The 27,402-nt window shown below is 31.1% G+C and overlaps 2 protein-coding genes across 5 annotated transcripts; one reads left to right on the plus strand and one right to left on the minus strand.

Annotated features, from left to right (window-relative positions):
* On the minus strand, window positions 1-5,257 carry LOC145184748 (L-rhamnose-binding lectin SML-like). 2 transcript variants are annotated; one of them, XM_090092013.1, is made up of 8 exons: window positions 5,095-5,257; window positions 4,076-4,146; window positions 3,620-3,676; window positions 2,769-2,991; window positions 2,440-2,613; window positions 2,098-2,309; window positions 1,940-1,987; window positions 1-1,202 (listed from the first exon to the last, which is right to left on the minus strand). In XM_090092013.1, the coding sequence occupies exons 2-8, from the start codon at window positions 4,143-4,145 to the stop codon at window positions 433-435; spliced, it is 1,554 nt and encodes a 517-aa protein (XP_089948139.1). In that variant the 5' UTR covers window position 4,146; window positions 5,095-5,257; the 3' UTR covers window positions 1-432. The 2 variants fall into 2 exon arrangements, with proteins under 2 accessions (XP_089948139.1, XP_089948140.1); XM_090092014.1 differs by having other exon boundaries at window positions 1-1,250.
* Window positions 5,207-25,966, plus strand: LOC145184744 (uncharacterized). Of its 3 annotated transcripts, none has more exons than XM_090092011.1 (12): window positions 5,207-5,550; window positions 7,776-7,840; window positions 8,971-9,213; window positions 9,298-9,334; window positions 9,548-9,609; window positions 9,919-10,121; window positions 11,564-11,705; window positions 16,524-16,727; window positions 17,052-17,168; window positions 17,569-23,601; window positions 23,872-24,918; window positions 25,216-25,966. In XM_090092011.1, exons 2-12 carry the CDS (start codon window positions 7,780-7,782, stop codon window positions 25,902-25,904), a joined length of 8,838 nt encoding a protein of 2,945 aa, XP_089948137.1. In that variant the 5' UTR covers window positions 5,207-5,550; window positions 7,776-7,779; the 3' UTR covers window positions 25,905-25,966. The 3 variants fall into 3 exon arrangements, with proteins under 3 accessions (XP_089948137.1, XP_089948138.1, XP_089948136.1); XM_090092012.1 differs by lacking the exon at window positions 5,207-5,550 and adding an exon at window positions 6,743-7,052; XM_090092010.1 differs by lacking the exon at window positions 5,207-5,550 and adding an exon at window positions 7,466-7,585.
* The last annotated feature ends 1,436 nt before the right edge of the window (window positions 25,967-27,402 follow it).

Genomic DNA, 27,402 nt, shown 5'->3' on the forward strand with positions numbered 1-27,402 from the left:
TCTCTAAAACAAAAGCTTTGTTAGTGGTTTAAAATTACAATTAAAAATATATTTTAATATACAAACATATTTTCACAATATATCAGTAGAAACCCAGATCAATTACAAAGATGCAAATCCCACCCCCTTATCATCTCACCATGTCTACTTGAACCAATTAAAGTTAATAAATCAAAGAATTCCATAAAATTGAGTTTTTTTTAACGAATTCTTTGATTTATCAACTTAAATTTCAAAAAAAGGAGGAAAAAGGTTAAGTTTAAAAAGTTAGTGTTTTAATAAAAAATCGCAATATTCATTGTTTATAGTTACACTGATTTTCCTTTAACACTTACTTAAAGTCGAATTAAAGTTGAAAACCTGAAGGTGAAAACGAAAAACAGTATTTGTTTGTTTATTTGAAAGCTCTCAAATTTTTTTGGTTTCAAAAATTTAAGGCGTGTTTCCAAATCCTGCTGTTCCCGTAGATACGGAATTGTAAGATCTCGGGTATGCAGATTTTGCTCTTTGCCCAGCAACATCAGTAGTTTGTTGAGCAATTTTGCTTCTTTTCTTTGATTTTGTATTTGCAAGGCTTTGTGCAAGTGACGCAACTTGACTCGCTGCATTTATGGTTTCACTTCTAGCAATTCCGCCTCGTTTACTAATTACAGAATTTACTGTTGAATCGCTGTCCAGAGTTTTCAATACTTCCTTTGCTCGTGCCAATATTGAGCGAACGGTGCTCGGTTCAGATACTTCAAATTCTTCATCTGAGGCTTTTGGAACATTATCTTTCACCATAATTGTGTTAAGAGAAGTAGACCGATCTTCTTTTGTTGTAGTCCTTTCGGGAGAAGGCATTTCTTCCTTTCGAACAGCTGAACTCACATGCGACGGTAATGGATCTGTTTTGCGTAAACTTCTGGTGAATGCAGGTCCGTTTAGAATACTTTTCGCGATTTCATCATAATCTTCAGTTGCAACGAACGGAGAGCTTGATTTTTTCTCAAGTAGACTTCGAGCTTTTTGCTTGGGAGCACTTGCTTGAACTGGGGCGGAAATACCTTTGTTTCTTGCTACAAATTTGTTTTCATTTCTTTTCTCGTCTTCAGTGGTGAATGTTTTACTAACTGCATCCTTCGAATCTGTCTTTATCTCTGGCACTTTTATTTCATTAAGATGTTTTTCTAATAACCCCATAAGCTCTTTCGATGACGTATCTAGGTTGAAAATGAAGGCAGTTAAAGCCAAAGCACATTAGTACCAACCTAAACTAAAGAAAATCACACAACAAAAAGCCAACACCTGTCAACTGTGTAAAAATTAGTAGAAGATCAATAAATGTTAAAAATGCACAAGAAGACATACAAATTAGAAACAAAGTATTTTTCTTTTTTTTTTTTTTAAATAAAAAAATAGTATCAAAGAGTTTTTCAAATGTCAAATGATAAAATCCATTGCCTAAATAATTAAGAGAAAGTTTTCCATGGGTGTAATTAGAGTAGAACAAGAGAGCCCTGACACTAACTATCCCTCCTCGCCCTTCCACCGTTCAAACTGTTTAAAATGATATTTTTTAGTAAATGCAGTTAGTTACTTATCAATCTTTTAAAAATTATTTTGTGCTAGAAAAAAATTTCTCTTTGGTTTCTAAAAGCTCTGAATGGAAAATGAATAATATTCAATTTCATATTTTTTAAAAAGAATGGAAAAAGAATAATATTCAATTTCATATTTTTTAAAAAGAATGGAAAAAGAATAATATTCAATTTCATATTTTTTAAAAAGAATGGAAAAAGAATAATATTCAATTTCACATTTTTGGAACGTTATCCTTTTTAAAATAATGGTCTTAATTAAATTTTGGTCAAAATTCTATTACAATTATTTGCTTTAAGTTTGAAATTTTTGACACAATAAATTAAAACAATCTAAAAATGAACTTTATACTTTGTACCTTCAAGGAGCTTTGATTCTTCTTCCTGCTGCATATTTTCAGATAATTCTAAGAAGTTAAGTATATATATATTTCTGCACACATCTACATATATATGCATTCACATATAAATGTACAAATATATATTGATATACAAATGTATAAAAATAGAACCATACTTTTCATTTTTGGATTGCATACATAGTTCACCAACAAATACTTTGAAATTCCAGTGCATGATGGATGCTTTCCATCTTCTAAAATGCTGGAATCAGCCTTTATAAGGCATTTCTTCTTTCCATTACATTTATTTTTTAGATATTTAGCTGCGTACTCGCTTGAATCGCATTCAATGCTATCAGCAGTTGCTCCGCAATAAGTGTGAGAAGATCTGGAAATAAAGGTTTTTTTTAAAGGCTTTGGAACTTTGTCAAAAAGGTTTTATCTAAAAAACTAATTTCATTGAAAAAATCACAAAGCGAAACAAAAAAGATTTGTGTCAATGAAAAAAAAAAAAAAACCTTCTTCCCCAAAAAACGTCTGCTAACTCCATCAGCCATCCTGCTGGACAGTTAAGCATAGTTTCAGCTGACTCGCACAAGTTTACTCCTTTAGAATCTGGTACACAAGTGTAGTTTGCAATTAAATATTTATTGACACCTGGACAGTGACTCGATCCGTTTCTCTGGAGTTCGCTGAAAGGATTCGCAAAAACATGAATTTACTTTTTTGCGTTTGTATAAAGTTATAGGACTAATGATAATTCTATAAATTTTAAAATAGAATTAATGTAAACTTTTAAAAGTTAACAAAAATAAAAATGGTAAATTTTTTTTTTACTAATAATGACCTGTGTTTTGCTTCTAACTTGCATTCCCGTCTTCCTTCGCAATTTTTTTGTATTATCGGGAGTGTCTCCGCTGACCCTTCACAATCAGTTACTGGATCACCATCATCAGATGGGCATATTTTATCAGATGTGCGTCCCCAAAAAGCGCTGGTTACTGCAATGCTTGCTCCATCTCGGCAATTAATGTACTTTTTGAGTCCAGTACATATGGTTATATCGCCCTCTAGTAAATATATCAAACAAAAAATTGGTTGTTTTTTATTTTTAGGTATATGATAACTTTGTTGTCGTTTTGTAGTTGACTGAAATTTAACTGAATAACTGAGTAGGAAAAATCCCTTTTGGTTATGGTTATTCTTCTTAAATAACATTCATTACATTACCCTCCCCCACTCCCTTCACCTCTATCTCCCTTTTCCTTTAAAACAAAGAGCAAAAGAAGTAAGCGCTAAAAGTGTGCGTTTAATAAAATCTCATCCAATTTCTTTATTGTTTCAATCGAAAACTCGAACGTATCATTCTGTACCTATTGGAATATATGCGTTTGACATCGATCGGATCTGTGATTATTTCTTTAAAATTAATTAAAATTTTAATAAATATGTATAGTTTGATATAATGTATGCATGTAGTGGCTACCTTGTAGTCTACAAAGCAATATACTTAAATGATTACGTAACAAAAAAAAAGTCGCAAAAGTCTAATAATGTGCGTAACAATATTTTCTTAATTATCAATATTTCACACCTTTTCTTTTATAAATTGTTTTACAAAATCAGTTTAAAAACATTCTGTAAAAAATACACAGTTTAGTTTATGAGGGAAAAGTTTTTTAAAAAAATCCTTCTTACCAGATTTCAAATCCATTTGAATCGGCAAAGCACGTGACTGTTCTCTTTCAATTAAACCTGTGAGTTAATAAAATCAAGATTTTTTTTGTAAAGCAGTCAAAATAAATGTTGCAAAACCATTATGCTTTTTGTTGTTAAGTATTTCACAAATGAAAATACTTGCAAAATACTTAACAATAAAAAAAAAAATAATATAAAATTGGTTTAGAAATGGTTGTTATTAAACACTGATGATGATGATGATGAAGATGATGATGATGATGATGATGACGATGATGATGATGATGATGATGATGATGATGATGATGATGATGATGATGATGATGATGATGATGATGATGATGATGATGATGATGATGATGATGATGATGATGATGATAATAATGATAATAATAAAGATTAGGTTAGCTAATAATGATAAATATTAGGTAAAAAGTCTCTCTTGCTTAAGCATACCTCCATTGGTCATGTAAAGAAAGTCGAGAAATAAAAGTATAAAAGTTGCTTTCCTCAACTTTGCAAACATCCTAAACAAATATTTAAAGAAATTTAGAGAGTGAAAAAATGCCATTTGGATTTTAATTTGTTCAAAATTTCGCAAAAATTAAAAGAATAATAATAATAATAATAATAATAATAATAATAATAATAATAATAATAATAATAATAATAATAATAATAATAATAATAATAATAATAATAATAATAATAATAATAATAATAATAATAATAATAATAATAATAATAATAATAATAATAATAATAATAATAATAGTAATAATAATAATAATAATAATAATAACAATAATAATGATAATAATAATTTTAAACTATATAGAAAAATCATTTAGAAATTAAGATAAAACAATATTTCAAAATTAATGGGCGTTTAATTGGAAATTCTATTCGAATAACAGAAATTTCAAATGAGTTTAATATTTTAAACTAAAGATTTTAATAAAAATTGAAAATGGTTATAAAATATTCTCATTAAGACCCATCATCTATATCAATTTATGCAATCTATGTAAGCTTGCAGTTGCACTTTTTCAGCCATTTTATCAAATTATTTTTAAGTAAAGATTCAGAATGGTTATAAAATGTTTTTGTTAAGACCATCATTTGTGCTAATTTATGATAATCTATGTTAGCTTTCAGTTAGATTTTGTTTAGCATTTTAATCGAACTATTTTTAAGAAACCCTTGTTGGTTCAGATTCGTAGACAGAGACTATACAAGCTTTGAAGATGAATTCTCTAAATTCTAAAATAAAAATCAACCAACAAATAAACTTTCTTGAATGATTTGATAACCTCATAAACGCTTATAGAAAAATAAATTTTTGAAGCGGATATGCAGACGCATATTTATGACGTTTGCAAGAAGTAATTCTAATGACACATTTCATCCTAGAAGACGCGTTTAAAAAACGATCTGTTCAAGAAGCTGTCGAGGAAAAAATAATCTATCTTTACCTATTCGTTGCTTGTTTCTTGTCCGAAATATATTTTCAATACACGTGATATGCTATTTTTAATATAAAGTTACTTAAAATCTATTATTAAAAATTATTTTTCTATCTTTTTTAGCTAGGTAAAAAAAAGAAGATTCGCTATAAAAAACAGATTGGTTTAAAGTGTTCATTGGAGCGTATGGAAATTAGGTATCAATATGCACTCAAGCGTGCAACAGCGACTATGTTCAACTTCAAGTGAATGAATTGATTTCGATATAATGGGATATTTATTACTTCTCAATTCAACATAGTCAATTTCTTGGATTTCATCTTTATTATTTCGAATGGGTCGTACAAATGGTCCGTTTGATAAAACTACACAATAGATGCTGACGAAACATGAAGAATACACAATAAATAGCCAATAATAAAACACAATAGATAACCGCACGTGTTTATGAAACTCCTAATAACGGTAGGTTTTCAAAGTCCCTCTTCAGGTGTAAGCACGTTGTTGTTACTTACCAGCATAAATACTGTCGAACAATTTGTTAGTGTTAAAAATGCTTTATTTTCATCAATATTGTTGATGTTGCTGTTGTCACTGTTGGTGTTGTTGCCGATGTTGTTATTGAAATGGAGGTTGTTATTACTAACGTTTTACTACAATTGAAACTAATACTGCACACACACACACACACACACACACACACACACACACACACACACACACACACACACACACACACACACACACACACACACACACACACACACACACACACACACACACACACATATATATATATATATATACATGTATATATACACACACTAAAATGTAAAATTAGTAACGTATTAATGTTGCCGCCAAATTTTTTGTGCATTTGTTTTATAAGACCATCATAATCCATCAAGACGCACGAACTTAGAGTAATAATCTAGATTTTGATGTTTCCATCTCTCCATCTTTTTTATTATTTAAGGCAAACAAGACAAATGTTGATTGAGAAATTAATCAAATCCTTAGTTTTTTTTTACGATAGTTATCATACGTCTGACGAATGGTTAACCGCTGATCAAACGTTTAACGATTATTTGTTTAGCGATTAATCAGCGGTTAGCTGTATATGCTCGCTGGCGGTTAATTCTAATAGTCATTTGATTATTGGGACTGAGCAGGTTTGATTTTTATATGAATATAGAGAGCTACGAACAGCCAGCGATTAAATTAACATGCTCGCTTGCAAATTTTTTTTTAGAAAAATTGGTTAATTTTTTTTTGTTTAGATTGTAATATCCGTAGGCTTGCTAACAAATGTGTTTAGTTGTTTAATCATCTAAAAATTTAAAAAAAAACAACATATAAAGTTAATTTCTGATTGTTTGTAAAAGGTGAGTACCAGTTGATTGGTCTTGCTCGTTATTGATCATCGATTAACAAAACTACTTTACGAGATAATGGAAAACCGTTTTTACTTAGCAGGGTAAGGCTCTGTCTGAAAACATCTTAGCATTATAAAAGAAATTGAGAAAAAGCTACAAGTGGGACTATCTAAATATTACATTCAAACTTTAAATTTGAAAAAACGTATTTATAAATATTTTCGACAGTTGAATATTTAATTCGCCCTCATAGTCCTTGTCCCTATAAAAAAAACGGCATTAAGGACACTACTTTCACTTTCACATTAAAAAAAAAAAAATGCGTGCACATTTCTGACAAATAACTTGAAATGTTATATTTTTATGAAGAGAAAACTAAGATTTAATTCAAAATTTTAAGCTGTATAAATAACGACCAGCATGAAGTTATTCCTCTGGATAACTTTAAGAAGAGTACAATTGTATGAAACACATTCAGTAAAGTAGAAATTAGTTGCAATCGCCTATATAAATGGCAATGCACACTAGTTACCTTTGATGACTGTCGAAATGTCGTGTCCATCATGTTGCTGTTTGATGAGATAAATTATGGTAAGAGTCATTGCATTTCAATATAATGTTTTTTCGTCAGTTATTGAATATTCCTTTCAGATTCATACAATATCAGTATTGTATGCTGTTTCTCAAGCGTTGAGCACATAAAATTATATTTCAAAATGATGCATGTCAAAGTGATAGCATGGAATCTAATACTAAATCTTGTAAAAAAATTTTAACATACTTTCAGTTCTTGAAATGAATATCATGGCTAAAATTTCAACCGTGCAATTAATTGACAACTTTGTTAGCTTTTTAAAGATATATCTTATAATGATCTACAGGTCTTACAAGCCTTACTAAAGCCATATTAAATTTTTTATTCTAATCTTTTATGTTGTTTTAAAACAAAATTTTGTAATGCAATGTTTAATCAACTGCGACTGATTTGCATATTTTTTGGGCTAAGTCAGTCTTTGCAGCTTCCAAAGCAGTATTAAGTTATGGTAGAGCTAAGAATAATTAATCAAAATGTAAATGAGATAAATGTTTATTCTTCTTCACTTTATCTTAAATGATGTCAAAAGGTTTACCAATAAAATCTTGTGTTTTATCTTTTATTGTATTTCTTATCATTTCTTTAACAATCAATATCTAATTTTATGTTAATTTACTTAAGAAGTACTACTAAAATATGAAATTTCTCCCTTCTCTCTCTATATATATTTTTATGTAAATGTATATCTATTTATGTATATGTGTGATTAACTTTTCTAGTGATATGAAGGAAAATTGGATACTATTATTTTGCATTCTGCCATCAATGTATTGCATCTTAACAGGTAAAATTAAATTATTTTATTGACTTATTAATATGTTAAAGTTAGGGAAAATTAAAATATGCTCTAATCAGTTGAAATGAGTAGTTTTAATCTGTTGCCATATAAAAAGGGCTTTTTTTTTTCATATTTTTCATATTTTTTTTCACTCTTTTTTTTATATTCTTTTTATTTTTAACAAAATAATCTGCAGAAATATAAAAAGTAAATCATTTTCAGTTAAAGGAGAAAATGAAGTTCAGTATGGTGGTATATGATAAGATAACATCATTAGTTTGAAAAAAGTGTAAAGGAAATTTTGTGAAGACAATTTATTTATTTATTTTTACCTAAATACATTTATACATGCTAAACACTTCAAAGAAAGAATATGCTATTGATGTTATAGATATAGAAATAATTGGAGAAAATTTAAATTTTAGATCGTAAAATTATGTTTAAAGCAAAAAAAATATTGTTTTATGAATACTGTAATAAAAAAAAAACTGAAAGCTCAGTTGCTGAAATCAATCAGAGTAAATTTTATACTTCATAAAAAAAAAAGTTTTTTTTTTGACACCTTGAAATCCTCAGTCAATTACAACTGCTAAGAGAAGTAAACACATTACCTTTATTTGACTTTTATGTTAACAGTTGCATGAAAACAATTGAAACAAAATTCTCTAGCAAAATCCAGACCATCAAATTAAATTAAACAAATTAACACAATACATTTAACTTTTTTAAAAAAAAAACAATTCAAGAAATTAAGATGTAAGAAGTTTAAAATGAAATGAAATTTGGTTGGTATATAGAAGTTTGTATGTACTATTTTTTATTGGCAGTTAGCTAGCTAGATATAATTTAAAAATGGAGTTTTTTCTATAGTAAGTTTACTTGTGTTTATACCATAGTTATTATTATTGTTATCATCATCATCATCATCATCATCATCATCATCATCATCATCATCATCATCATCATCATCATCATCATCATCATCATCATCATCATCATCATCATCATCATTATTATACCGTTATATATTTACTACTACTACTTCTACTACTACTACTGCTACTGCTGCTGCTGCTACTTTATAAACAAAAAGTTAAAATATCACCATAAACTTTCTTTCAAAATTAACTTTTTAGAAAATGTGGAGTCTTTGGGATGTTGGAAAGAATCAAAGAAAAGTTCATTTGTGTCATTTGAAAACAAACACCATTTCTTAACTGGACCATATAATAAACGCAAAAATGCTGTGGAAAAGTGTGCAAGAGTTGCTATTGATCATGGGTTTACTGTATTTGCACTTCAAAATGGAGGAAAGTGTTTATCAGGTGCAAATGGTATAAAGCGATTTAACTTTTATGGACCATCAAATTTATGCAAAGGTATGGCTTCAGAAAAATAATCTTTGTTTAGAAAATTTGATGAGAATTTTATGTCTGATTTATTTTGTTTTCTTTTTCAACAAGATGGAAAAGGTGGACCATGGAGCAATAATGTATATAGGTAAAAAAACCATTTAGTACTGCTTTTTATACATGCTCATCTATTATTAGTCATTTAGTTGATTGATATCTGTTCATATATTTGAGTTTTTTTTCTTTCTAAAATGCATATGATCATTTATTTTAAGATAAACATCAGCAGGAATTTAAGTCTCTAAGTTGTATAAATTGTGATGATTCTTTATCTTTACAAGTTTTATAAAATAAATTTTAGTACAAAAACATTTCACACAAGGAGCTTTTCTTCACTTCGTGATGAAACACCTTGGGATGCTTGTAAGTATTATTGTTCATTTTAAAGGTTTTTAGAACTCAACCAAAACTTTTTAGAACTCAAAGTTAGAATGAATTTAGAAAAGTCTTGAAGAGTCTTCAAATCTAGAAGCCTATTGTGTTTTTGAAAATGATATTTATAATTCATTTTTAAAAACCCAAAAGGCTTTTAGATTTGAAATTTCTCAAAGTCATAATTATTATAGATTTAAGTCTTTAACCTTGAATTATAGAAGAGTTATATTTAAATGATCACAATAATGAAAAACTCTTTTTCTGATGAAAATTTCTTAAATTAAAACATTTTTACAGATTGTACTCGACCTTTGGACATAGTGGTGCTTATGGATGGATCAGGAAACATCAATGACCTAACAAAGAAACGCTGGGTTCTAATAAAAAATTTTGTTAAGAAGTTTATTCGTGGATTTGATGATCATACGAGAATAGGTATCATACAATATGGAGATGATCCAGAAATAATTCAAGATATTAGGAAGCTAAAATCAAAAGAGGTGAATTTTTTAATTTAAAAAAAAAACAAAATAAAAGAAGACCATTTTGTGTATGCTTTGTAAATATTTTTGTAATAGATTTCAGTATTTAATGTATTTTGAACTAAATTGTAATACAACTAATAAAAAGAAATAATAGAAACAAAAAATATTTTACTGCTGATGCAGCAAGCAACAGCTGAACTGACCATATCATCACCAAGAAGAATGCTAAGGGAGGCTCTGATAGAGAAAGATAAACAGTTCTTATAAATACAGAGAACAAGAAGACAAGTTACCAGTAGATCAAAAGTTGACAAAAGTTAAAAAGAGAATTACTAAGCAAAAAGCCAAAAAAAGAAAAGGGAGAGAAAAAAGAAAGAGGAAACAAGAAAAGAAACTTCATCAATATTTACACTGACTAAAAGAAAGCAAAATAAAACAACAAAACAAATTTTAAGGATGGTGAGTGAAAAAAAGATTCCAATTCCAGATTCTGATTCAATGATGGAGTTCTTAATTGTTTTAAAACTAATTACAAAATAATATTGAGGATTTGTATCATGAGAAAAATCTTGATGTTGAGAAGAGAAAAACAGAGTGAAGATCTTCTGTTTAGTATGATACAGATATTCAGATTTTAACATAACAATTATGCTAAATGGAATGTAGACTGCATCTGCATCATTTTCTTGCACTAACCTCTTTCTCAGTCCTAAGTATCTGATAGCTATAAGAGTTAACATTGATGAGTTGACTATTTTAAAAAAGACTCTATTATAATAAACCATCATTTTCAAAAACTGAGAACCTATGGAGATCTTGTCTGATTTTCAAAAATTTACAGATTTGGTAAGCAAAATGATGCTTGCTAAGATATAAAGGATAGCAGTGGATTTTGCATTTAAATGGTATTCTTCAAACTTATCATGATGAAAAATTTAAAGAAATGCTAAAAGCTCTGAAGCAATTTTTTTCATGAAGATGTTAAATCTCCTTTTCTAGTGCCATTTATGATATTTATTCCTGCTAATGACATTAAATTTAAAAGCAAAAAACAGAATGAAAATATTTATAAATTTGTATATTTTTGAATTTAAATTCAAAATGAAGTTAGATGCCAATTTTCTTGTTAAATTTTTAGCTTCTTTGTAAATCTTGTGATCAAAACAAAATCTTTGAGTTTAAGTATTGTATCTAAGTAAATTCTTTAGTATAAAACTTAAAAAGATTTAATTTTTTGTATCTTACTGTTGTATTATTGGTAATTAAGTCTAAAAGGAAAAAAAATTTTCCTAAAATCATCTTTTTATAATACTTTCACTATTTATGTTTGTTTTTTTTTTGAATCAAAAACAACATTTCGTGATGATACACTTCAACTTTCTTTATAATAAATTTTGTGTGTCTATATTAATTAACAGTAACTAATTTTTAGTAATTTTCTTAATTCTTTTATCTAGAGCTTAGATAGTGCATTAGAAAAAGCAGAGCTCCCTGGAGGTGAGAGAACTTTGAATGATGCTTTAAAACGAGCTTGGAGAGAGCAGTTAAAAGAAACAAATCGTACAAATGCTGATAAAATTATCTTAGCAACAACAACAGGTTTTGAATCTATAATAAGTTTGTTTAAAAACTTTTTTTTATATTATCTTTTATTTTGAGACCCTTTAAAAGTTTGTGATTGGTGCCTCACAAGTTTATCATTCTAAATATCTGTAAGAATGCTCAACTAAAAATCTATTTATACATTACTCACATGGCCAAGCAGTTAAACTTTTTCATAAACAATACTAGCAGTAATTTACCATCCAAGTTTACAACAACAAGGGGCAAATTTGGATTGAACTCTTACTTATAAGTTTCTGCTAATTTTTAAATATTATATCTTCTAGCTCTATAAACAGTGCTAACAGATAGTGCTAAATCATTGAAGTTGTGTGCTAAACTTGTAGCTGTAGTAGCAATAGCAAAGCAGCTTCTCTTTCAGCCATCTTGATTCTTTTTAATGCTTCTGTAAGTTCAGACATCATTAATTTAGCTATTTTTGCATTCTTTGGTGTGTGCTCTTCATTCTCAGTTTTTGAATGCTGTTCAGAATGTATATTGCTCAATCCAATCTCTTCAAAATTGGAATCTTTTTTTTCACTCACCATCCTTAAAATTTGTTTTGTTGTTTTATTTTGCTTTCTTTTAGTCAGTGTAAATATTGATGAAGTTTCTTTTCTTGTATCTTCTTTCTTTTTTCTTTCCCTTTTCTTTTTTTGGCTTTTTGCTTAGTAATTCTCTTTTTAACTTTTGTCAACTTTTAATCTACTGGTAACATACAATCTTGTCTTCCTGTTCTCTGTGCTTACAAGAACTGTTTATCTTTCTCTATTATCCATGGCACTCTCCATTTGCAATATCAAACAAACTTTCTAATTCCTTCAAAACTCAGATTCCTTCAAAACTCAGATTTTGTTTCTAAGATTCACTTGCATGTTATTTATTTTTTCTTAACTTCTAATATTTATCTACAAATTTATCAATTTTAGTTACTACATTCTGCTCAATTTTGTATCAATCTTGATAAAGTTTGTTTTGTTGAAGGCAGTTTCCATCTAAATGCTATATCCAAAGTGGGACCAATCAACTGTTGTCTCACTTTGAGTCTGTTTTTCCATTTGAATATTCCTATTGTTTACTATTTTCTAAATATAAACTTGTGAATGCTTGTGAGTTATTGCATTTATTAAACAGATTATACGAAATAGAATTTAAATGTAATTTATATGGCTGTTTAACATAAAAGATGGAAAAAATTATGTTCTGAAATATTTCACAGTGTTAAAAACCCCCATTAACCCCTTATTATTATAGTTTAGATAATTTGTTTTTAATTTAGTGTAAGGTCATGATTTTCTAATAATTTTGGTGTGCTAATTTTTGTGGAGGCATAATCAGTTTTTGATTTAAAAAGTTGTAGTAATTTTAATGAAAACCACATTTCTGAAGTTAATTCAAGCTGTTGTTCTTAAATCACAGCTTACTCAAAAAAATTTAATAACAGAAAAAGTTTTAATTGCAACTACAAGCAGTTCTGAGAATATACAAACAGTAGATCAACTTGAGTCTCTTACAAGTAAAAAAAGAAGAGTATTCTTATTTGGCATCAGATCGAAATGGCAGTGGAGTGAAATGTTGCGATCTACTGAAAAGTACTACAGCAGCATGCTTAATCCAGAACTTATCTAGCAAATCCAGAACTTTTATATTTACATTATTAACAAAATAATGTAAAGTATTATAGTTCACATGGTATTGATTTGTTATTAAAACACATAATTAGCTAAATAATTTGCACTAAAATGATTTTATTCATTTTACCTGTTTTACCTGAAAAATATGCTTGATGAGCAATATGTTGAAATGGTTTTGTCTTGATACATGGTCATCTTCTTATAATGGGTATTTGTGCATGATGGCATACTTTATTTCAGACAACTGGGAGTGAATTACGTTTGCCAGTCATGTGCTAAGTTTGATGAAATACATTCTGCTTTAAATGTTTTTCAGAGATGTGAAATGCTGCACAAGAGTGGGAGCTAAAAGACAAGATTGCAGTCTACTTTAAGAGCCAGTGCTGCAAATGTAAAACCAGCTTTCAAAGAACCAAAGTGTATTTACAAAATCTGCTGGCTGTCTAAATCATTCACTTCAGCTTGTGTAAGCTTAATAGAAAAAAGTTGAAAGCATGCTTCTTATCTAAGCTCCTTCTTTTCTAAGCTCTAAAAACAACAAGAGACTCAAATGAATAAACTTGACAGGCTTGAACTCCAAAATGGTGTCCTGTTTGAATTCAACTTATTACACGCTTGAAAGAATTCTGTGCTTAAAATCTGCAATTGCTGCTACACTGCTCAGTCTTCCTTCCAATCGCATTGAATTCTTTGTACACAGTTGGAACCTTTGTGGAAAGCTGGTGAACATCTTGCATTCCAATTGTGACAACCATCATGAAGTTATTTGACATTCCTTAAGATAATATAGTAATGACAGGTATGAAAAAAGCTTTGAAGAAATCAATGAAAGCATGGTTTTTTGACTGAAGAAGCTATAGACCATTTTGCTGTAATAATACTTCTTGATGCAAACAGCATTTCTTTAGATTCTAAGAAGCCTTTCAAGCTGCTAAATAACAATTTTGGAATTAACAACTCTTTTTGGAATTAATAATTCTTTTTGGAATTAATAATTCTTTTTGGAATTAATAATTCTTTTTGGAATTAATAATTCTTTTTGGAATTAATAATTCTTTTTGGAATTAATAATTCTTTTTGGAATTAGACAGTTTGCATTTGAACCAATCATTGCTGTGATGAAAACTACCTTTGTTGAGAATACTGGATTTTTTTTCAATGATGGAAAATATCATTACATTGTCACAAACTGCAAGGTCCAAGAATCCAACTTCCAAATTGGCAATAGATATTTTAAATGAGCATCTGGAAAGCCTAATGTCTTTTTGCTTTTTGAAAAAAATACAAATAGAAAACAATATTAAAAACAAAGTTTGGTTTACCAAAAATTAGTGAAGAGATTTCTTACACCACCACCAACATCTATAAATTTTAAGTAAGTATATCTGGCACAGGGTAAAAAATTTTGTGTTAACTTAATCTAAACTCTGCTAAACTTCACTAAACTTTGAATACTTAATTGTGGCTTCTTTTTAATATAAGATAATAATTATGGTTAATAAATACTTTTAATAAATGGTTGTACCTCTAATTATATTTGTTGTTAAGTAGCCCCAGTTTTTTGTTTTCCAAAATGCAATCATTTGAGAAAGATATGGGTTAGATATTGCAATAGAAATTTTGGGACTGTCAAGGACTGTGCAAGAAATAAAAATATACAAATCCTCAAAAATGAGCTTCAAAAGTGTAAAAGAAACTTCAACTCCAAACTTCTTAATCAAACCAACTACCATGATAGAGACAATGCTTCTATAATATTCATTTTCCTCACTAATCCCAATAACATTGCCACCAGAATATTCAGCACATTTTTGTAAATACATTTCGTCAAAAACTGTTATAAGATCTTTAGATAAGCTCCCATTTTCATGTAGCAACTTCAAAACTTTCATAGAATCTATTTCACTTGATTTAAGCTTGCCTAACAGTGATATAGATGGAAGTGGGAATTCCTTAAGCAGTAAACCATAAGTTTTCAGTGATGTGTAATGCAACATCTTTTTAGCATACATTGGTGGGTTACTCTGAGATAAGGTGGTAAGGAAACTGGAAGATTTTTATAAAAAAGTTTTGACATGTAAAATTTTGTTGATGCGAATAGATTGAGCAACTTCACGGTAAAAAAAGTTTGACATGTAGATTCACCAAGTTCGTGGTATGTGTTGTTCATTTTGAATAATCTTATGGAACACGACACAATCATTAAATTTGAAAAATAAATATCCTGCTGGTGAATCAGCGACTAAAAGGGAATTAAGATTTTCAATAATATCATTTGATGAAAATTTCTGATATTCATCTTCTTGAAATATTCTTTTAGTAGGTGATTTTCTTGATCCAGATATAGCTGGAAGAGAAGGAGTTGCTATGCTAGCTGGGTATATTGTATTCAGGTTATACAGCAAACAAAGTTGTTTTGCTGATGCTCCATTATATATTGACTTTTTCTCAAAGTGTTTTAAACAGATCACAGATGATTTTGTGACAGCTCAGAAATTTCTATTTACAAATCTAACCCATAACTTTCGCAAATCATCATCTTTTGGAAAACCGAAAACTGGAATTACTTCACCACCTAAATAATTGGAGGTACAACCAACAACACAGCATTTATTAACTATAACTACTATCTATTAATAAAAAGAAGCTGCAATCAAGTATTTGTAGTTTAGCGAAGTTTAGTAGAGATTTAGATTTAGAAAACGCAAAAGTTTTTATCCTGTGCAAGATTTACTTATTTAAACATTATTTAAACATTATTTAAACATTATAGCACAATAATTAAAATATGTTAAGAAAGCTTCACAGAATATACGTTTTTTATACTGGCCTTCTTTTTTTTTTCTTTTTTTTTTTTCAATTTAAGCAGAGAGAATATTCCAAATATTAAAATGTCTGCATATGTTCTACTTTTTATAAAAACACATTTTCTCATACTCCTTCCTCGGTCCTTTTTTTTTATTATTGTTATTTAACTTTTGAATTTTTCGAATTTTTTCAAAAATATTCGAATTAGGTAGATTTCCTTGATTCCTGTTAAGTAGGATAAATTAAATTAAGATAGAATAATAGAATAAATTAAATTAAGTAGGTGAATAAATTAAATTAAGTAGGTGAATAAATTAAATTAAGTAGGTGAATAAATATGAATTTTGTTTAAGTAAATTTTTTTCACTTAAAGGTGACATCCCATACGGTTTATATGGTTCATCGCAGTTTCTTTCTGATCACAATGTTCGCATTGTTGTAGTTGGCATTGACAAGTTTGTCCATTATGAGTTCTTACAATCTGTTGCATCATATCACGACGTTGGTAACATATTCTCTGTGAATAGTGGTCAGCTTGATGATGTGGCACCTTACATTTACAGAGATATTTGCAACAGTAGGTTTTATTTTTTGTGTATGTAAATGTGTGCAGGCTTTTGACCGAAAAAAATTACCGTGATCCCGGTTCGATTCCAGTTCGTGATTCAAGCTGAAAATGACTAAAAATGTATCGTGATTCGAAATTATGCACTATATGAAACAAAGAGCCCGCGATCCCATTACCGGTTCAAGAAAAATGTGATTCGCTGCTGGTTCTCAAACCGCGATCCGGCAAAGCCTGTTTGTATACTTTTCTGAAAGTTATGTTTCTTTTATTTGATATCTTTGTTTTGTTAGACATGCCAGAGTATGTTTTATCTGATATCTTTTGTTTTGATAGACATGCCAGAGTATGTTTTAGCAACAACCCCAACGCCTTCAAAAGAACGACCCATTGATCTATTAAAACAAAAGAACAAGGAAGATTCGAAATCCAAAACAAAGGAAAATCAAAATAGTATAAACTTTCGTTTATTTTCGTTTAATATTAATCTGAAATTACTACAACTATGCACTTTATCTTAAATACTATATGTGTTTGAAAATTTGTAATACATCTGGATTTCATGTGGTGGCCTTCAGAATCTTGATAAATGTGATAAACTAAAAAGCATAAAACACCTTTGAACCGCCAACCGCCAAGTTGAAAGTTTTTAGCCGAGTTTTTTTTTTTTTTTTTATAAAACCCACATGTTAAAAGTTTTTTTTTATGAAGATCTAAAACAATTTTAATGAACCCATTGCTTATTGAAGTGCAGTTCAAGTAGTTTGGAATATATTGGGGGAGGGGGGGGGGGGGCAATTCTTTTAATATTTTTACGCTTCATAAACGTTTACAAAAACATTTCTTCATCTAGATAACTTTTCGGATGTGAAAAGTTCCAAATCATCAAGAACAGCTCCTGCAAAAAGTCGAGGAGAAATCCCACCATTTGCAAGAGAAAACTATGATGATTTTGATGAATCATCTGCAAACAAAATTGTGGGCACATCAAAAACGTTAAACGATGTTACAAGTAAGAAACACCTGATAACGGCAGTCAGAAACGATACATCGAAAGAGAAAGTTGCTACTATGGTTTTGATAAACCCGTCACCAGATGTATTCCTCGGATTGACACCAAACGAAGTTACGGCTATAGAAAATCGGCACAACCCTTCGAATGAAGAAATGAAAAAGCCCAATACCTTTTTACCCAAAGTTTCTTTAAAAAATCAGGACAGTGCAGTAGTTGAAGTATCAGAAGCAAAAAATATCAGTAAAATCACTGAAAGTCTCGATCATTCAAAAATCACTGAAAGTCTCGATCATTCAAAAATGTTTTCTCTTGACTCTTTACATGATAAGGGCAGCAGTGAACCAGATGATCAATGGGAAGAGTTGGCTCCTATTGTCATTAACGAGGAAACAAATTCATTTAAAAAGTTAGATAATCTTAATGAAAATGGAAGTCTTTCTGAAATTTCTGGTCTTAATGGAAAATCAGGAAAGTCGCTGGAAAATCCCAAACCACATTCAATGTTAAAGATGAAAAACAAACAAGTTGCAAACCCGTTGCAAGTAAAAAAACCAAGTAAATTCACATCTAAAGTTAACGAAACAAAGTCAATGAAGACGGCTGACAAAGCAGAGAGCAAGAAAGATCCTCACGTAGAGTTGGCTCATCCTATGAAAGAACCGGAGCATCCAGTAAAGGGAACGAAGAGTCAATATTTTCCTATAAAATTATTCTCAAGTCAAGGTCACGAGCCACCAGATGGTTTGAAAAATACTAATGGAAATCAGAATGTTGGATCAAATCCAGGAAATGAAGCAAAAGTATCCGATCTCAACATTCATGGATTAGGTGCTCTTTCTCAAACATTAGAATTGCATGCAGGCAACGGAAAAGAGCATGTTAGCTATCATCCTTCGTATCGTAAAGCTCATCAAAGCTTATTCACAGATAAACTGAAAGATAGAATGAAAGAACCTCATAGCATGTTTGCAGGTAGAGATGAGGTAATGACTACTCAAGAGAGAAAGAATAACAAGCAGCTTTTAAAGGCTTCTAAAAGGTTGGATGATTTTACAGATGCACCATCGCTCTTAAATTCAGCCGGAAAAAACCTAGCCGAAATATATCTTCAAATTCATAAAGCTGAAAGAACAAATTTGGAGATGCCAAATACTGTTGAAGGTTTCCTTGGTAAAAAAGGAAATGTTTACACTAATACAAGAGTCCGTAGCGGTTTTACAACTCACGCTGGTGTTGCTGGCAAAACAATAACATACAAAAATGCATACAAAAGTGAAGGAGAAAATCACTCTTCAAAATTTCTTAAAGATAAAGTTACAAATGACCAAAGTATCAAAGAAAGTTTTCACAGATCGCAGCTGACGCAAGGTTCGTTTTCATTTAACAAAAGTGTTTCTCCAGCAGACGGGGTGGTCAATCTAATAAAAAGTACTATTATGGCTAGAAAAAAGTTTTATATTGATCAAGGCAACAGTTTTGAACCGTTTCTAATTGGAGCCGATTATAACGAAGGGTTAGGTTTTGACAGTCAGTCTGATGAATTATTTTTATCAGAGAAAGGAATGTTGGACAATAGTCACCGGTCACTAAAGAAAATTAAAAACAATACAAATACTTCACACTCAACGAACAATCTTATTAAAAACAAACAGAAATTTGCTTTAACAAAAAAAGAACCTTTTTTTACAAATGTAAATCAGCGAAACAAAAATAAAAAGCCTTTAATTCCATCGAAGCGTTTCTTACCAACAAGTCCCCTAAAAAACGATGCATCAAGTGCTATGTCCAACACTCACAAGAAAACGCTACATACATTATCAATCGATAATCTAAAGCTTCTCGATAATGACGCTGTGGTCCATGGAAATATAAGGATAGATGGCTCGAAAGTGAATTTCATCACAGAAGAAATTAATCGTACAAAAACCGATATCTTAAACAGCACGTTGGGTAATCATTTTTCTGATATCAATTTATCAGAGAACGTGAAAACAGAGAATATTTCAGACGGAGCTTCGGACGTGGATTCTGGTCAGTCGATGAACACCACCAGTTCGGGAAAAACAGCAAATTCTAGCGAAGTCCATCATAATGGCACTGAGAATCAACGCAATAAGTTTTCTTCAAAGTCAAAGTATCAATTCCGAGATGGAATGGGCGGTCGTGACAACAGCTATCGTAACAACACAACGCAGTTTCATAAAGTCAGCTACAAACTAGAAAGTAATAATTCTTCTCACGTGCTACCCACTAATATAACCAAAAAAGAGAAAAATATTGCGAGATTAAACGAATTGCTCAATACGTTTGAAAAACATTTTAAAGATGTGGCGAAGAACAATAATATCTCGCTTTATAATGTAACAGCTGATGGGTATCTAAAAAAAGATGGTGGTGGGCATTTTGTCTTCCCAAAAGATTTTTACAATGCTCATATTAAAAATCCTCAGATAAATAATCCTAAAAATGTAAAACCTGTCAGCAATAGCAGCAGATCAGTTAATGTAAAACCGACAAAAGTGAAGCCGACAAATGAGAAGTCGGCCAACGTAAAGCTGTCAAATGTGAAGCCGACAAATTTGAAACCGTCAGTTCAAATCGAGTCTTACAAAGGTAAAACAAGCAAAAAGTTTATTAACCATTCAAAAGGAAAGAAATCTTTTGAAGGAAAGGGAAATGAGATAATGCTAATGAAAAATTTTGATGCGAACATTCAAAAGTACAATCATAACATACTTGATAAAATCTCTCTATTAGTAAATGCTATGAAACCAGTCATGAATGCACATATTGATTTTAAATCTCAAGGGGAAGATAAGCTAGGAGTTAATAAGGACTTCACCTTCAAAATTGGTGATCCTTCAGCAACATCAACTCCTTATAAACCGACTTCTTCACCAAAGCCTAAAACGACCTCTCGTCCTACAACAACACAAGCAACAACAACCATTTCGACTACAACTTCGACAACTGTATTTGCTGTGCAGTTTGGATATCAATACAATCCCGCAAGTGGAACAGGGTTTATTCTACCGAATACCATACCGAACCCATCTGCTAATAATGCCAGTGTTTTTGAAAACCCACAAAATATTCCTGGGTTTGTCATAAACAATGTAAGTGGAGATCTCACCCAAATTAACAATAATAACAACTTCGGCAACCTTACTAATCCAAATATTGCAATACCATCTAGTGATGGCAAGGTTTATCTTCCCGGAAACTATGAGATGTCTGCAAAGAAAGAGAGAACTGCTCCTTTAGTTGTGCCATCTTATACCACTTCTTTAAGTTCGAAGCGGAACGATCAAGCAGTAAAAGGTCCAAGTATCGGTTTTCAAAGCAACATCCGCACTTTGACTCAAGACACCTTTCAGCCTTTGAATCAAATGATCAAGAAATTTTACAAAAGTGGTGACATCCATCAAGTCATTGATGTCAGAGAACCCAATTTAGATGATGCTGTAGATGAACTGAAGCGTGTCATGGATGATCGTATCATGGATAATCTAAATCATAAAGGAACTAACACTGTACTTACTGTTGTACATCCGCTCTTAAACAACAATCATGTTGCAGTATTAAAGCCATCAGACCAGCACGTAGTAAACAGCACAATTGACAGTGAGTTCGATAGCTCTCCTGTTATCTCTCAGCAGCGAATATCTTACAGACCACTGGCCAATGTACACAACAACAAGTTAGTTCTTTTCAAAAATGTCCCTTACCTAGAAAACACAGCTAAAATTCACGAAACGCCCGCTAGTGTTAATAATCAAATCTATGATACTTTAGAGCCAGGCGTACATAATAATTCTATTGAAGAAGAGAGTTTTTCTCAGGATCAGGAAGAGATTCTTCCTCAGTCTCAGTATCAAAATCATGAAGAATTAAACTCTCCAGAACTTCTTTATTCAGTTGAACCCGACGCAGACATGCAAGGCGAAAATAGGCCTGTGATTACTGTAAATGAAAATCACGGCGTTTTTCACAACACATCCTATGGAATTCAGACGGAAGATCTTTTGAGTACACAACCAGGTGGTGGTGGTGTGCATGAAACTGTAAGTAATGACAACGAAACTCCAAAATTGATTTCCTCTCAACAACTTCAGCATGAAATAGTTTCTGCAAATAGTAAAGCTGGAAGTTTTTCAGGTCCAGACGAATGGTATCATATAAGAGTTTCTCAAAACGGGTATCATAGAAAGCATCCTCAAGTAATTACATATAAACAGGAGCCACATTTGCATTCTATCAACCATCCAATAAGCATTCAGAAACAAAGCTCGCATTACGTGGCCAGCAATCCTCTGATAAATCAAGTTCCAATTAATGTCAACGAAGGTGAAAATATTGTACATGAGCATGAACACGCAGCGGATGGTTTGAATATGCATTACAAGCACCATAAGGGGCTTCATCATTTGCAAGCTCTTGCTCATACATTGCATCAACCACAAGAGCTAAAGAAAGCTCATATGGATTTAGTAAAACAAGAACATACAAAGCTAAAATATAGTTATTTAGGGATGAATACACTTGAGCGCAAACACAGGCTCAAAGCTGAAGAATTAAACAGGCCATCTTTGTTTGGTGATCTTCCGCGTGTTACGTCAAAACATTTCAAACATAACGGTTTCCCAATGTTCAATTCGAGCTTTAAAAATTCAAAGCGTTCTCGTAACTTTAAAGCTAATACTAAATTTAAACGAATGAGACAGCCAACTTTACCTCACCCTCCGGAAATAAATGCACTACCTTCAATGCCAAATTTTATTACAAACCACCTCAGCTACAAACCTAGATTAAATAGACCTATATACCCTATAATGACTCCGCACGCTGCTCCTGATTCACACAGTATATTTCGCCACGAAAAAAAAGGCTCTATCTCTGCATCGAGGCTGAGGAAAAGGATATTAGATGAAAAGAAACGGGCCGCAATGCAATTACTCAACCAGAACATTAATGGGAAGTTTCTGCATGGAAGAGAGCACGTGGCAGAGAATTTAGATCAAACAAAAGAAATTGAGTATACAAAATTACCTTTGTCTAATGCGTGGACAGAAACGGATTTTTTACCTAAAAAAGGTCCCCCGTTATTCAGGACGAACAAAACTTTGTTCGTTTATCAGTCGCCTAAAGAAAGAGAAACCATAGCTAAAACTTTACAAAAAATACTTTGGATCAATGCTCTTGTTGGACGCAAAGGTGACGAAGAAGCCAAACTTCACCATGACAAGCATGCAAGTTTTAAAGCTTACTTGCTTCACGAGCTTGAAAACTACGAAAAAAATGCCGAGAACCAGTCTGCTTCTCGAGCGGTAGACCGATCAGCGTCTCCAAAAAATATTATCACTCATAATTTGAATTCTCCGTATGATCTCAGTTATCAAAATTTAAAGAAATCTTTTTGGGTTTCAAAAACTGCTGGGCCATTTGAAGAACATAATGTTTATCACATTGCAGCTAGAGACAAACTAAACAAACAAGAGGCTGTGAATCACTTGAGCGCAAAAGATCAGAACTCGTTCAGCAATACAACTGGCTCACTTAAAGACTATGACATAATGTATCTTGAAAATACTGACAGTATCCCAAAAAACATTATAGATGAGACTTCATCAGATAGTGATTTAATGACGTTTAGCTCTCAAGAGCGCATCATGAAAAATGCTGAAAAGAGAACTAATCAGCGAAAGGGAGAAATGAGCGCGAAGGAGGAGAGCAGTTTAATGAAGCAAAAAAGTGTGAAACAACTTAACTTTGATGATTTCCCAAGATCATTTTTAATTAAGGATTTTAATTTAGGTGATATGCCTTCTCTTCCTGTGGGCAAATCGTATGTTTTGTCAACCCCTTCTATAGGTAGGGCCCACCGCATGACTTTCTTTTTTCTTTTAACTATTGATACGTAGCAACTATGATGCTCGATAATTACGACCTGATATGACATTTAAAATGAAAAATCGTCTTAACCGTCAAACACTCATTTTACACGAACCTGTCTTTTACACGAATTTTTATATTTATATTTACATAAACCCTCAACATATACTCTTATTTATCAAAATGAAATTGTATCAAAATATAATTTTTTACTGCAGATCTTCTAACAAATCTTTTTGGTTGTCATAGGGACAGTGACAGTAAGAATAAAGAATGATTTGTCAGATGAAAGTCAAGAATCCAACTCAAACCACAAAAAAAACCACTACTTTACCAAAGCGCATCGTAAAAAATTTTCTCACACCAACAAATACGATTTTGTTAAACAGACTGAAAAGAATAAAGACAAAAATGAAGGACAATCTGCATTAACGAAAAAGGAGAAATCTGAAGACAGAAACGATGAGCAAGCCGGAGAAAACGAAGATAAGACGAAATTGAGCTCAACTAAACCAAAAGTCTTTTTAAACGAGCGCAACCGTCTCGTAGCGGTACCCGAAAATGTTCTTTACGGTCGAAAATACAATGACGACGACGAAGAAGATTCAAAAGAAAATAACGAAAATGAATTGAAAGCTGAACCAACCAACTCCCTGATGGAGAGCGGTGAAAACATTCCTGAAGAAAACAAAGATAACAGGGAGATTTTAGGTAATTCCGAGGGGAAGAATCAAAACAAAAATAATGTGAACGAAGCTGAATTAACAGATATGGTTCACGCTGTTCTTAAAAATATCGTCAACGAAAGCAAAGTGTATATGATGAATCTGATAAAATCCGATAAAGCTGATTATCTCAAAGATTTTCTCGACAGAAATCACGAGTCCAAAAATTTAACCGGAGTCGTTATTCAGAACACAACGGTTGCATCGATTCTCCAAGGGAGGAAGCGGAACAACACCACTCTTAACGCAGTGAACAAAAATATGACTGACTTTGTTATTACTGCAAATACTACATTGGTAAATAACAGTTTGCGAGTGGATCAACGTAATAAATCAATTGCTTTTGATTTTCGGGTCTCTGAAAATTCACCACATAAAAACGCATCGCTTGACAATATTACGCGTGGTGAAATAGACAAAACTGATTCTGGAATCAGAGATGATATATATGTCACCACGAAGATGAGCAACGCTTTTAATTTGACGATAGATAAGATTCCCGAAGAAAAATTGAAGAAGACCTTTAGCAACAATACCTTTATGCGTATGACTGCACTAGAGTATATGTTGGGTAAGTTCATTTGAAGCGTCTTTGTTGTTGTCGTTTGTCGTTATCATTTGTCGCTATTTTTAATTAATTAAAATCTCGAAAGTAAACGGGGTGTTAACTTTCAACATTAACGTCTTTGAAGGGCGCGTACTTTGAAGAAGCTTCTATTTTTTACTATCGTATGTTTTTTGATAACCTTTCAAAGTGCATCTTTTTTCGGTCATATTTTTTTATTGGGAAATTGATCTATAATTACATACTTATCGTATATGCATAAATAGTTAATAAATATAAGTAAATATTGCTTTTCACTGTAAGGCTGCGCTAAACCACTGCGGATATTGTATGCTATCGATGTATCTGATGGTTTGGGAGATGGTTTTATGCGCAAAAAGAAATGGAACCGTTTAAAAGACTTTATATCCGACATAAATAGCGGCTTGTTTAAAGATGTAAGGACCAATTACATGGTTTATAACATCGAACCAAGATTTATGGAGAGTCTTGACGGTTGCGACAGGAATACTGAGTATTTTTTAACAGCAGATGACTGCCTATGCGGCACTAACCCTCTTACACGTTCTGCTAAAGCTGGTTGTAGTGTAAACGGCCCAACGCAACAAGAGAGTGTTGAGGATTGGGGAGCTCACGGTCCACGAACAGGCCGTGCCCTCGACATAGCAAGAGCAGTTTACTTTAAAGAGAATTTAAACTTATTTAAAAATGTCATATTTTTAATCAGTCATAAGAAGTCAACTGACAACTTAAAAATGGCTGAAATGAATTTGAAAAAAGACGGTATAAGCTTGGTTGACATAGAATTAGGCGATAGACACGATTTGCGCAAAAAACATTACATTCCTGTACAGCGCAACTACCGTCGTAGTAATATCGAGGAAAACGTTCTCGATGAACACAAAGTTAAAGTTTCTCTCAAGAAACTTCAACAAACGTTAAGGAGCATTGTTGGTAGAGTTTGTAAGTCACAAACAGATGAAGGTATTTAACAAGCGAAATAGAATTTGTATATAATAAAAATTATAATGATAATAATATAAATAAAATAGTACTAAGAACTTTTCTAAATAATCTAAATAAAAATTGTCAACCAGCCGAAGTTGCGAACTTACAATGTTAATCATCTCCTATTTTTTAACGCTGAAATAAATTTTTATAAAAATTTATTATTTACAAAAAGTAATTATATTTTTAGTTTTTAAAGCAATAAGTTATTTAAACTTTATTAAACTTCTATTAAAAAAATATATTAACACTAAATCTTAAAAGTGATTTAAAAAATTACTTATTATATTTCTTATTCAAAATTTCCCCAGCGTTAAAAAGTGAGAGAACAAATAATTTTGACAACTTTTTTGTGTAAATGGTTTGAACATATATTCAAATTTGTTTCTTTAAACTTTTTAGAAATAATTTTTTATTTTAATGATAAAGTGGTAAAAACGTTTAATTACATTAATATTGAAAATTATGTTAATATCAAAAATCGGTTGACTGAGTTTAAGAGGGAGGGAGGGGGGAGGGGGATAAATGATGCTAAAGCATTAAAATGTAGGTAATGTAAAGCATAGATTTTTTTTTTGTCAATATTGAAATGAGTTTAGATCCGTTAGAAAAAAACATAATGATCATCAACGATAGATAAAAGAAATAAATTCGACTTTTTTGCATCAAATTTACTAAACAAGTTTACTAAGCGAGTTTAGAAGTGATTCACATGCTTTACTTTGATAGATTCAGAGTACTCTAGCTTTTTTTTGATATTATGTATACAATTATCAAATCAAAAAAGAAAAATGATTTGTATCTACTTGCATATCAAAACAATTTTAAAAAGGTGTAAGTTACAATCTAGAAAAGTTCCGCTTTCAACTTTTCTACGTTCCCCTCTCCCTCCTCCGAGTTGTAAAATATGTCGTTTACCATTTCTGTAATGTATTATAACACCATGGACCTATAAGAGATGGACGTGCAACCTATTGTTTTACATCAAAGAGGCCGCAAAAATCAGCGAGCCATGCGAGTTTCCGACAAACTCTAAATTTTCACCCGTCAACAAAAAAATCTGTTAAAATGGCTGCCCGCAGTTTTAAAACAGAAACTCTGATCACGTGGTATTAGTTTAAACTTTTATAGCATTTGTTTAATAAGACTGTTCAGGATAAAGTAACTGCTTCACGCGTTGACAAATTACTAAACAAAATACACCAAGGTAAGCAAATTAGTTGTAGGCACGAACAGATTTTCATCATTTTTCCAAGATAAATATTTGTAAATTTGGGAACTTTTTTCGTGTAAACAAAGTTCCGTCAATGATAAAGTACACCTGTAAGGTTAATTTTAAAATGACTAAAAAAAGTATAGCGAAATATGAAAAAGCTTAAATAAAGTTTTTAGTCAAGGCTTGGTTTCATTTAACTCCTTGGTCCTTCATTCACTAGGCTTAATTTTGTGTATTTTTTGAGTATTCTTTCCGATATGTCGCCA

This window comes from Hydra viridissima, unplaced genomic scaffold (assembly GCF_058129835.1).
Source record: "Hydra viridissima isolate aposymbiotic clone 2 unplaced genomic scaffold, HvirCarnegie_v1 scaffold_7, whole genome shotgun sequence".
Taxonomy (NCBI): domain Eukaryota; kingdom Metazoa; phylum Cnidaria; class Hydrozoa; order Anthoathecata; family Hydridae; genus Hydra; species Hydra viridissima.